General features: G+C 37.3%; 1 protein-coding gene across 6 annotated transcripts in view; it reads right to left on the bottom strand.

Moving 5' to 3' along the window:
* The window catches only part of LOC131426934 (semaphorin-1A), a 530,738-nt gene that overhangs the window by 472,827 nt on the left and 44,553 nt on the right, over positions 1-13,358 (bottom strand). For all 6 annotated transcript variants that reach the window (XR_009229208.1, XR_009229211.1, XR_009229210.1 and 3 more), the window contains exon 2: positions 1,598-2,351. Coding sequence is in view for 1 of the 6 variants with exons in the window: in XM_058589724.1 (XP_058445707.1) it covers positions 1,598-1,742 (145 nt within the window). In the remaining 5 variants the exon portion in view is untranslated. The remainder of the gene's footprint in view (positions 1-1,597; positions 2,352-13,358) is intronic.

Below are 13,358 nucleotides of genomic sequence, written 5' to 3'. Positions count from 1 at the left end.
TTTCTGGCAATATTGCTTTTTAGGATCGAGTTACAGCGCAATCCGTTTGATGTTGGCCGAGTAACTAGCAAAACAATATGCTACTCAACTAAATAAACTATGACTATTGGTACACACTTAAATTGGATTACCGACCTCAGCTGTTCAAATCTCGGTAGGTGATTTTATCGGTAAAATTCACGTTTTATCACTGCGATACCTTGAGGTACTGCTGTCAACAAATGTTCATTTGTGCTGATATATCAGTAGAATGGAAATATTCGGTAGTCCGGCTGTTCAAAACTCGTCAAAAGAGTCAAGAATTACCGAACGAAATTAAGTGTGTACAATTCCCTTTTAAAACAATGTAACTTTCGTAACAGAGTTAAAGTATGATAGTTCCAGCAGGCAAAATTTACTCGACATGATGGTATTCACAAAGATTTATAACCATAGTGCTAGAGGTATGTACAAAAAATCAGAGCTAGTAAGGTACTGTAGAATGGCACAGTCAAGTATTTTTTCCATGAACGTTAGGAATCGATTTTAACATTCACAATGGAGTCGTACCACCTACAATGGAACGTACACCACTCACACACAGGTAATTTTTGCTTCACCATCTAAAAACAGGAACATTAGTTCTGCAACCTACTCTTATCTCATATCTCACGCCAAACACATCCGCACCGTACAAACGACCGTAAAATTTTTGAAGACATCAGGCGAATTAGGCGCAAGCAAGCCAGGAACGTCTTCGTCGGTTAGAACGGAAAAGGCGCCCTTCCGCTTCGTCAGCAGTGCCAACACATGCGATATATTAGTCTTTTATTGCTTTCCACCTAGGTGCCGGCTCATGCATATATGGACGGCATTAAGTTAGCCATGTACGTCGAGCATGTAGACACATCCTCCTGCGGAATTGGGAAAGTTCCCGTACAGAGTAGAAGTGACAGCATAGCGCGGCAAAGTGTACAATGTCGGTTTAGTGTCAGGCGTGCGGTTACAGCAATTAGCATTAGCCAAATGGTTGGATGGACAAAACGAACCTGACCGTATGGCACATGTTCCGCCGTGACTGTGTGTGTGTGTGTATATGCGCCTGGGTGTAGGTAACAGTAAATGGCATTGTATACTCTGCGCTCCCGCATAGAACTAAACATAGTAAGGGGAACCCTGGAAGACATCGTTTCAACATGTGCACTGCGGCCTGCAATAAAATGTTTTCCAAACAAAACAGTTCCGTTGCATGAAGCAAACGGTGTCTAATTTTGTATAAATTAGAAATTATATGCACAATGAGTGATTTAGCCGACGCAGGGATCTTTGAATTTGTGCAAGCTCAGTCCGGTGTGTGCTTTAGTGCTTTAGTAGTAAGAATGAATTATTTCTACCCCGATTGAAGATTTTATCGTTTGGACCTAGGCCACAGTTTGATGAGCAAATTAAAACATATTTGAACTTAGAACCTAAGCTGTTTACTTCCATCATTCGACTGCGCGTAGAACTGATATGTGTTATCTGTTGTTTTGAAACTGCCATTGTGAAGATCGGAATCAATTCAATAACACCGGAAGGAGGAAACATACAGTAATTGCAATGCATCAAACCTACTCACCTAGTGACACGTAGAGCTTCGGTCGGACATTCTCCTGCCAGGCACATAAGTTTCCAACAACGAACACGGTTACAACAACGAACGCGACAATCTGCCCGGTCAGCAGCTGGTGATGGGCTCGGTCGGAGCCGGCCGCTGGCAACATGATTAAACTGTCGTTCGGATGCAACTTTTGCACCCCCGCTAATTATCACTTGGCGCACTAATTGAGGGCTGAATATCGGCTGCTCAACCCGTTGCGATCAGTTATAGCTTCCCGACAATTAACACATCAATGCTAAACCTTTCCTCGGCCAGTCACTCCGCGGCTAAGGGCGCAAATTACTTCTATCGGGCTATTACTCGGAACCAGTGAAAACGATCGTCACATGGTTTGATTACTTTAAAGCACTACTATTTTGTTGATCACTATGATTAAGCGGTTACTGGCTGTATAATATATACTATACTTTTTTGTTTAAATATTATTGTGATGATCGAAAAAGTCACACTCTATACTCGATTGCAATCGAAGAAACGCGAAAAAAAATCCCTAACGGATCTACTTTGATGTGGTGAATATAATGCGTGAGATAAAAACTGTTCTCTTGGTAGTATAATTAGCACTTTTGTTGATTATTTATATTATGGCTACAATATTGGTATTAGGAATTGGAAAGCGATTTAAATATGATTCAATATCAATTGGCGTAGACTATTTTTCCTGTTGCGTTGAATTGGAATACGTTTAACTGCTACAATAATCTGGTATAATCTGAAAAGAAAAGGGAAAGAAACAAAGGTTAGAATACACTAATGAAAACTACTCAGCACAGCTTTGGTCATTTGCTATGACTTACACGCAGAGAAAAATATTGTAAAAGTAACTAAATTTTGATTTCAAGCTACAATTAATTCAATTGAAATAGTGACAAATAAAAATTTCATTTAATATAGAAAATATTGCTACTTGTAACAACATGAACATGAACTTAGCGAAGCACCTCTCGCCGATGATAACGCAAATAGGTAAATAATTTGTTGCTAATTAGTTTCTTATTTGTTACGGTAGTTTTGAATTTGTTACTCATTTTATTTTAGTACTTCGCTAAGTTCATATGAAGTTAACGAAGTTCCCCTCCCAAATATGCTTCAAAACAAATCAAAGCCAAGTGAATAATTTGTTGCTAATTAGTTACGGTAACTCTAGATTTGTTGCTCAGTTTGTTTTATTGTTTTGAGTACTTCGCTAAGTTCATATGAAGTTAACGAAACCCCGATTACAAAGGTCACTATTTCCCATAGTCTCATATACCATTCGTCTCAGCTCGACGAGAGCGGAAGGTATCTATGTGTGTGTGTGTGTGTGTGTACCCAACACACCCATTTCAACAAACTTGGCTCGTTCGAAAGCTAACTATTGAGTTTTTAAATAAGTGACGTAACCGACATAATGAAAATATTTCACTTTCGGGTCCGAAGATACAATGGTATAAGTGAAGCAACCAACAAAACACACTTTTTTCAATATGATCAATTTTCTAGGAGATGGCTAAAGCGATATCAAAAACTACAAGGATCAGCCCCATGGGGTTGTTCGAACAATTGATGTGGAACAAGGCAACCAAAATTTCTAATAATCTACAATCAAACAGTTCAATCAATCGTCACACTTTTGAATCCGCAATTGCACAAGAGTCTGCCGACGAAATTACACCAATATCCCAAATGTATGCAATTTTATCTTTGTACATACCTGCGATACGATTTTGATATTAAAGCTTCTCTTCGCCAAGTTTGTGTTCAAGTTTTGTATGCAAGAAGTTATTTTTAAAGCGTTAAGTTTCTCTACCATTCTGCGATTTCTTTTGAAGCGATAAACTTTTTCTCATTATCAATCGAGTTCATCTTAAATAAATAAGAAATTAATCTTAAGCACTCAAAATTTACCCTGGGGTAGATGTCAATTTCTCAGGCGAAACGACATTACATGGAATTTCATCCGAGCTTGCATGACACAAGATCAGAGCATACCAATTAAAGCTTCAAATCGTTTTATGGCACTTTTTGTCTTGCTGTCTAGCAACAACCTACCTCTAGCATGCTACGCATAGGACTGAAACGTTAGCTATAATTTTGCTTCTATTTATAGATTCGTGTGCTTTGAACAGCTTCGCTTTTGCATCAATTGACCAATCAGAGCGATGCTTTCCCTTTGATATATCGCTTACTCCTTCAAAACCGTCGTCTATGGCAGGGAAATCCGGTATGCCGGAGATTTTTAGCAGACAAAATAGGACACTGCTCGCTACTAATCAAAATTTCAATCATTTATAATTGAAAATACGTGGCTTGATACATTCAAATCGAATCGTAGAAATATTTCCAATCAAATAATGAAATAATATTAATAATTGATACAAAATATACTGAGCTGTGATTGTTTAAAACCTGACCACATTTATACGTGTTTTTTTCCTTGAGTTTCTAATTTGCACCCCTATATAGAAAATAAAGATGTGTTCCACATCAAAATAATATGTTTTAATGAGACTGTTCGAATGACAAGAGAAAGACATTATTACACCACTAGATGAATAAGGAAGAGGGATTTTTATTGCTTAGATAGTCTATAGACAGGCCCAGACAACAATAGATATTGAAATACCTTCTACTATAAGTCTACGTAGATTAACGTTTTCTTTTCAAAATTTCAAATGACAGTTAACAGTTAAGTTAGGAAGCTGTATACCTCTCGGCACTTAAAAATTGGATGTTTTAGAATATGTACATATTAAATAAGTCCTACTTTGGTATAGATGCACCTTTGGTTGTAGGAAATCTATTAGGAAATTTGATAACATTAATATTTTTCTTCTGACTACACCAACTCAAAGGTCGTGTGGTATCCGGCAGCCAAAATATTTCAGCTAGGAAAAGATACACTGGGTGCCTGTGACTATGACGTAAAAGACGGCGACAAAACTATAACCGATTCCATTAATCAGGCTAACTGATTCCCGTAGGTGACTAGCAATTTACATGCACACCTTGAGTCCTAACCGAAGACCACGTACGAATGAACGAAGGTGCATACGCATTTCGATTGCTGGGAAAATCTGTCACATGATTTCCTTTGAATGGAAACAAACTCGCTGATCCAGGAGGAAGGTGGCACCCTCTTCCACGCAAACCGGAGTTTTATGAAAAAATCGTTTCTGTACTCAAAACTATGCACATTATTATTTTCGGTTGGTAATTAAACTGCTTCAGCTTTGTGCTGTGCAAACAACGGTATATATATTTCATTGTTAATATTTATCAGTTGAGTTTTCTTTGTGTATTAGTTGCAAACCGATTTAAATCATTTCTGTTTTTCTAATCTCGTTCTTTAACTCTGACTCTGTCTGTCGTGTAGAATCATTAGTAAATTGCCACTTATTAGATCAAGAATAAAATTGTCGTTCGTAATTTATCATCCACCGGTGGGCATATTTATCTTGTTGGTTTCAGTTGCATGTTAAAACAGTCTGTGATTCCGATATGAAACACAGTATCGATACTAGCATTGAATTAAGCCACTAGCTTGTGAAGGTTTGTGAACATCCAAACAAACAAAGCAAATGAATTTTCACATGGGTGAGATAGAATGAAACGATTTGCCGAGCACATGTGATGTTTCTAAGGATAGCGTTTAATGTCATTCCAAAACACGAACGTAATAAAATGTCTAGTAAATCCACACGATCAATCGTCAACAAGCGTAGGCGAATAGCAGCAAGGATTTTCACTCACAACCGTTCGAAATTAGTATATTGCCAATTCAGACAGAGCCATAAAATTTATTTCCGCAAACAATACACTTATTTAGTTCTCGCGGGTCAACTCGGCAAACAAGACGAACTAGGCTCAGTACCGGGCAGAACGGAAATTGTTGTTGTAAAAAATCCAATTAAAATTTAACAACCGAAACACGCAACTACCAAAATAAATAAGTTACTGAATGAACACTAGCACTGGTGGTTTTTAGAATACATTCTGTACAGACGAGTAGCTTACGAGAAGACCCCCTTCTCTTTAATGGCAACAGGGAGAGCTGGGTAATCCCGAGGGCTGGAATTGTTATTCTGTGCCGGTGTGGTTGATCAACGCAAACAGAGTTGCCGGATCTACTAACGGTCTTGAATTCACGGGTAACGTTAATCGTTTCTAAACTGAAAGTGATTCTTAAACGGGTCCAATTCAATTATATATTCACAGGATTGTAAACGAACCAATTCAATGCAAAAATATTTACGTGAAAAAATGAAAAACAGCAATTAATCCTGAAAACACTGTTCGCCTAGACTAATGTTGACGGTAGCAGTAAAAATAACTGCCATAAATCCTGTAGTAGTTTGCTACTCTGTCCCGACTCCCCAAGCTAACCAACCGAACGGATTCCATCAGAATGTACACAAAAACACACAGCAGCGAGGGAGTGCGGTTTATACATTTATATCCTTTCTCCGTTTAGGTTCACATAAACTGCATTCGTTTGTGTCGCTGGTCGTTGCATATTTTTTACCTCTTTTGTCACCCGTTTGTCCGCTCACCGATTGTCGGTCACTGTTTTGTTGAATTCGACGCATCACATTGACGGTCCCTTTGAGACAGCCCGAAATCTATCAGGAAACTATCGAACCGGAACCCGCGTGTTTTTCGTTTACTGTAACAACCTCGGTTTTGCCACCGGCATTCTTTGCTCTCTCGCCGGTTCTCCTGCTTGATCGATGGTGATTTGAGATTGTCTGCTGTACTGGAATGATGATTCCACGCAATAGCCATTAAACGTGATACATGGCAGTTGAAAAATTCCCAAACAACTGCATAAATTCTCGCACGCCGAGAGGATAAATTGTGATCAACCGGGCCGAACTGAGCACTATCCTCACTATCCGACGAGCTAGTTTTGAATGAACAAACATTGATGATAGTTGGCAGCGTGGGATCGTTTGTAGACATACGTTCGGACTATGTCAGCCCGGTTTAAGCTGGTCGTTAAGGAGTTATCAGTTTGTTGTTGTTGTTGCTGTTATAATGATCAAACTAGAGAGTCTGTGTGTATTTGACAAATAATGTCACTCGATTTTCGCAGAGATGGCTGAACCGATTTTCACAATCTCAGATTCAAATGAAAGGTCTTATGGTCCCATAGATCCCATGAATTTTATCTTTATCCAATTTCCGGTTCCAGAATTAAAAGGCAATATGTGTAAATCTATGAGAAAATGCGCACACAATTTTCTCGGATTTTTTAATCGATTTTTATAAACTAAGATGCAAATAAAAGGGTCTTGAAATTCTTGAAAAGGTCCCCGAAAAGTTAATCCAGATCCGACTTTCGTATTACGTGATAAGTGACAAATTTCAAATTTCATGAGTGAGTTTATAAAATTTACTCTTACTAAATTACTAAATTTATCTAGCTGGCAGACCTTGTTAGTTAGTAGCTATATAAATTTACTTTGGGACTATTAGTCCCCGGTTTCCGCTTCCGAACGCACCGGTAATAGTGAAGAAATGTTCCAAAAACGGAACTCACTTCGATTTCGCAGCAACGGTTAAATCGATTTCACAAATCATGATTTACATTAAAGTTCTCAGTGTCTTAAAAGATACTGTTCAATTCCATCCCGATCTGACTTCCGGTTCCGATTTTATAGGGCGATGAATATCAAAATTTTGGAAATTTGGTACGCATCGATACGTGCTGATACGGTCGAAGAAAACACCACCGCCTAGCACACAGCATTCTTTGTTCAATTTTGTATAGCATGCAGGGTTGTCACATTTAAATCTATATTAACTTGACATAACTATTTACAAAATAAAAAGGTTATGGCAGTTTATACCCAAAGAAAGTTTATGATTTTATACAAGTTTGAAAAAAAAATCTTGACAGAATCTTCTAGTGATGCTTTTTTTTTAATATAAGTAATATGAGAAAAGCATCATTACACCACTAGGTGGATTTGAAAAGGTTTTTCGAAAGTAATTTGACAAATAGCTGCCGGAAAACAATGTTTTCACTCGGTTCTGAATCAAAGATGATAACTTTCGGTTCATTGATATTCCTTGAAAACCCTCTCAAAATGAATACTTTCGGAACGGATTTGATAAAGTAGATCCAGGAAAACGATATTTGAGTCCTAATTTTTTAGTTCCGCTGGATTTATTTGGTCGCGCCGGTGTAAAATAATATTGTCATTGGTGTTTATATTGGTATAGGGTAAAGCAGGATGAGCGCCGCTCTGAGAGAGTTACCACACTTTCAAGTTTGTAGGTATAGCAGTGCTCTTGAATTGTGTGGGTCAGTTTGAATTCATCTAATGAAACGACAACAAGAAGGTGTCGTCAAACGGTGAGAAAACTATGTGCAGACAAATTACTATTTTATGTCTCCCCGTGAATCTATGATGACATTTGGTCAATAGAACGGCGTCGACTGGGTACTATAGCCTTCTACGCTAGTAGCAGAATGAGAGGGTGCGAATTGGTTCGCATATAATCACTTATTTAGTACTAAACATATATTAAAAATCATTCATATACGTCATGTATTTCGACTTAACGTCTAAATTTAAATTTTAAACCTTTAAATCTAATTTAAACCCCTTAATGTGGTTTTGAATTACCTTTAATTGGCGAAAGCCGTCTGTAACATTTTTCGCATTATTTATAGATTAGCATTTTACATCTCATCCTAAAATAATGCGACGTTTATGAGATTCAGAACTAACTATATGGGTAAAAATAATTTTTCTTTTCTTATTATCAGTGATAAATGTCAATTTTTCACATAACATTAAAGTACATAAACTAAATACGCGTCGATTGATTGTCATGCGCAAGGGATTGAAACTATTTATTTTTTGTTTGAATCCATTTGATGCAAACATTGCATTAAGGCGGGGTTGGTCGATTGAACCGTGACCTCGGAGCACGATTTGCTCTGTATACGAAATGGGTCATCGGAATTCGATTGAGTTAACACTTCTCTGAGTCCTGGACTAAAGTTATTTGCTTGTATAAACAAAACACATGGAATCATTTTTCTCTGCAAACCACTGCTAGACAGTGAGATTTGGGATAAGTTAAACACTTTAGCCCGGGTTGGCGGTTCAATGCATACGATGCTGGTCTACAAGCCAGTTGTCGTATGTTCGAGCCCCGACCTGGAAGGACTCTTAGTGTCAGTAGGATCCATAGTACTAGCCATGCAATGATTCTGTACACTAAGAGATTATCGGCTGCGAAGTCTGTTGGAACAGAAAGGCCAAATTCCACAAAAGGAATATAATGCCAAGACTTAATAAACACTCACACCCACACCTCGACGACAACAAAAAGGTAGCGTATTATATTGTGTCTGTAAACATTTATACCGATAGTATAAGATGTTCTTTCATTCGGAATTCATCTCAAAACATTAACGTGACAGAAAGAACGTTGTCGATGGTATCTTTGCAATCATAGGCAGAGGTTTTTCAAAATCATTTAGAACTAAGCGACGTCTTCATCTACAAAGTCCCAGGTCTCTCATAGAAAAGACGTGTATGGTTTCGAACCGTGTATATTTTTGTTAAGAACAAGCCTCTAGATGGCCCAATACCAAATTTCATGACATTTGTACAAATTCACTCGTGTTTGAATAACAGCTGATCGTGTCAGACAAGTTCTAGTTTTCATCAAGCTATGGAAAAAGACGCACCAGCGCATTCATGTATAAAAGCAACGGTGAAATGATTTGCGGTATGGCTTGGTCCACCATCCCCCATATTCTCAAGATCTGGCTCTCAGCGACTGTTATCTGTTTTTAAACCTGAAAAGGTTTCTCCAAGGAAAGAAATTTTCGTCGAAGGCTGAGGTCATTGCAGAAACGGAAGCCTATTTTGAAGGCCTTGACAAATCTTTTTTTTGTCAATGGGCATCCAAATGTTGGAGGACCGATGGGTCAAGTATATCGCTCTAGATGGAGATTACACTGAAGAATAAAAATGTTTTCACGGTAAAAAATCGAAAAAGAAGACTGGTGTAATGCGGATTCTGTGATCGCCCAAAAATTTCGAAGCAACCATGAAATGTGTTAAATAAATACAGTACACAGTAATGTGTTTCTTCTCAATTGCCAACACTACATTCAATGGAAATGATTAATTAATAGCAATACCTCTCGTCTTACCCACCTCGAAATCATCCACGACAAGTGTCCTCTCACCCTGCTAAATGGCGTGTCTCCCAGAAAAAATATTCTTTTGTTCATTCAGGGGTTAGCCAAATTTTGTGCTAGGGCACATAACCGTTTTTATTATGTTTACGTTTCGTCTTTGACTCATCAGTGCAGAGCAGTTCAAATTGAACAGCTTAGTGCTAAACTCCTAATGACCAAACCTGCATCGGCCAGAAATAGTCGAAAACACGTTTTCGTTCGGCACGTCAGAAAAGACATTGCACTCCGTTGCAAAACAAAAAGTGTTCTGTAAGTAGCAGAAACTTTACGTCTGCTTAGTGGTTCAAATTGAACTGCCGAGTTTAGCACTAAGCAGTTCAATTTGAACTGCTCTGCACTGATGAGTCAAAGACGAAACGTAAACATAATAAAAAAAATTCTTTTGTTGCTAATAATGATAATGATAAACGTCCGCCGAAATAATACATTGGATTAATGAATGATGTTTGCAGTATTTTTAAAAATACTGATGGTACCCACTCTACCCAAAAGATTTTTATTACATATTATTTAACCATATTGTTTAATTAAATAAATGCAATTTCCTTAAACCGGGTAAAAACTTTTACTGTTTTACCGGATCGAAGTTTTGGGTATAGAAATCGGACTTGATTTTTGGTGTCATTTGGAAATATCGTCAGGGCAACAGTTAAACAAGAAAATTTACGAACCAAAAACGGGATAAACATTTAATCAATGTTTTTAATAGATTTCCGCACTGAATATTTCTAAATGCCCACATCTTGTAGGGTTCGTTTTCAGGTAATTGAATCCGAATCTCTATATGCAAATTCTCAAACTTGAAGGTCATTTTAAAATCCAACAAGATATCTTCCGGTTTGATGATATTCCACGAAAACTCTTACAGTATGAGTATTTTATTTTTAAGTTTTATTGATACAAATGTTTAACATACGGGAATGTCATTAATCATTTATTTTAATTTTTTTTACATATTATCTTCGCTTCATCCATGCGTTATACATTTATGTTGCACTGCTAACGTCACTTAACGGTTCAACATAAATAACTTAGCACACTTTTTGCACCGAAGCGCCAAGTCTTTATTAAAGTCCCGAAATATCTAATTAATGTATGCTTGACATTTAAAAAAATCAATAATACTTGTTCAAAAATTATAAAGAACAGGTAGGGGTATAGCGTGATGTGTAAGTCGATGCTTTTCACGCAGCCCACCTGGGTTCGATACCCAACACCGCACATAGGAAGTTTTTTCTGGCCTGAAGAGGCTAATGACCTTTAGGTTAAAGCCGCTATAATTGAAAAAAATTAAAAAGAACCCAAAATTTAGCTTTATAAAATTAAATTCAAACTTTACCCGAGAATATCGAAATTATATATCGCCGAGCCTGAACTGTAAATTTCAAACCGTGTAACTGTTCTGTCAATTGAACTACCCTGTAAATGTGATGAAATACATATCGAAAGACAACCAGACTGACCGATGTCACCCGGTCGGTGTGGATGTGGTAGTCTCATACCGCAATTCGCACCAAACTCTCGAATAAGTAATTATTTCATTGTAGCCCGCTAAAAACATTAGACTTTTTTGTCGCTATGTCGTTTTGGTACAGAATTAGCAATACATTTACCACAACACATTGCAGTTATTTATTATATAGTTCAATATTTTCATTGCATAGACAGCTGTTTGCACGAGACAGAGCATGAGTAAAAAAATAACGGCTAAATAACAGTATCAATTCGGAGCAAGCAACGGTATTAATTAATGGTAATTGTAATCTAAACATTATTGTTCAATTATCCCCCTTAACAAAATAGAAAAAATTAGAAACGGGAAAAAATTATTGGACTGAGCATATGTTAGTTTAATAATAAATTATAAAAAAACCATTTTAACGAATTTATTAGATTTACAAAACAAAGCTCATATATATGCTCAAACCGAGTTGGAATCTTATAAAAAGTTTCCAGCCCTCGCTAACCGAAATACATTCCGCGCCACTGTTTATTCAAAATTTTATTCAGCAGGTCACGTAAAACCTCGAATCACATCTGCACAGCTGGAATATTGCGTCAATATTTCACGAGTGTAAATCAGGAAAGCTGGCTCGAAAAGTTGACATATTCACCAGAACACACGGAGAGCAAGAAAGAGTGTAACGGAGGTGTATCACGACGGACGTCACAAGTAAAATGTGCTGCTTTTATCGCCATGGTAGCGCCATCCCTTCTTGACTTTAGCGTCGTTACCCGTCCGTCCAGAGCTGGTCTCCTTCAGATGTTCCTTCATCCATATATACTCGAAAGGACTCATATTTCTGAGAGCACTCGCCACCTGAACCGAAGCAAAGCTGTAATGTAAATTCAAGCAAATATGAAAGAAGAAAACGTCATTTTCTTTGCATCGCAGTCGTCGGCACGAGTAACGTTAAGCCAAGGAGCACACATCTTTCACGGATGAAAAAACGAAAAAGATCCAACAAAGAGACATAGTCACCCACAGTTGAAAGTTTAGAAAGTATTCCGATTAAACAACACAGTCAAAGCAAGGTGTCACGTTGGGTTTGTAGCGAATAACTTTTGCACAAGTAGCAACGATACTGTATCTGGTAAAAAGATGAGCCCTGGCATTGAGAAATTGAAGTAATATTCCTCGTGACGATTATGTGGGGAAAAAGCACTCCACAAGGAATACGTAGAAATATATGAACCCACTCAGATGTGTTATGCTTGCAGTGAGCAAATGGTACAAGGAGAGTTCAGATTTTTCTACGGTTCCTGATAACAAAGTGCATCGGGACAATGGATAATGGATGATAGCTAAAACTTTTTTTTTCATATCCTGAAAATGAACCTGCTGGGAGATTGTTAGTTTGGGACAAATACACCAAACGAAAATATTACCTGTTCCAGTATGAAAATGAATCTTACACAAAAAGATGACGTAAGCATCCCAAAGCTAGACAATATAATCAATATGAAGATGGATTACTCTGAATAGTAACCACCTGAGAGCTGACAACGAAGGGTTTGGCCGTTTGAGTTACCTTATTTATTATTACATGACCTGTACTTAGCAGTGAGATCATTTACTATAAAAAATATTTACAATAAAAATCACCTTTAAATAAATTCTTCGATCCCCATCGCATTTAGATAAAAAACGAAATAGCCCCAGAAGCTGTTGTGTTGTTTCGATTGCAGAGCTTTAAGTGTATTTTGAATAAAAATGGCTGCTTCGCCATCTGGTCTAATTGTCTAACCTGTCAAGTCAACGAAAAGCACAAGAATGGGTAGAACTTAATCGTGAAAATCTATTATTGTATTTATCGAAGTAACATCATTCCTTCTCCATATCATCGGAAATATGTTCAGCGATTTATAATAAAATTTTAAGCGATATGAGATAATAACAAAAAAATCCAAATTATTTTTTTTTCTAAAATGTTTGGTATGAGCAAGCATTAAGGTGAAATTCAGTGTTAAAATAAGGCGCGCAAAGTTCCAACCGCATGAATTGAACGA

The sequence above is a fragment of the Malaya genurostris genome, chromosome 2, assembly GCF_030247185.1.
Source record: "Malaya genurostris strain Urasoe2022 chromosome 2, Malgen_1.1, whole genome shotgun sequence".
NCBI classification, from domain to species: Eukaryota; Metazoa; Arthropoda; class Insecta; order Diptera; family Culicidae; genus Malaya; species Malaya genurostris.
The sequence above is the reverse complement of the archived record's forward strand: the minus strand, read 5'-3'. Positions and strand labels throughout refer to the sequence as shown.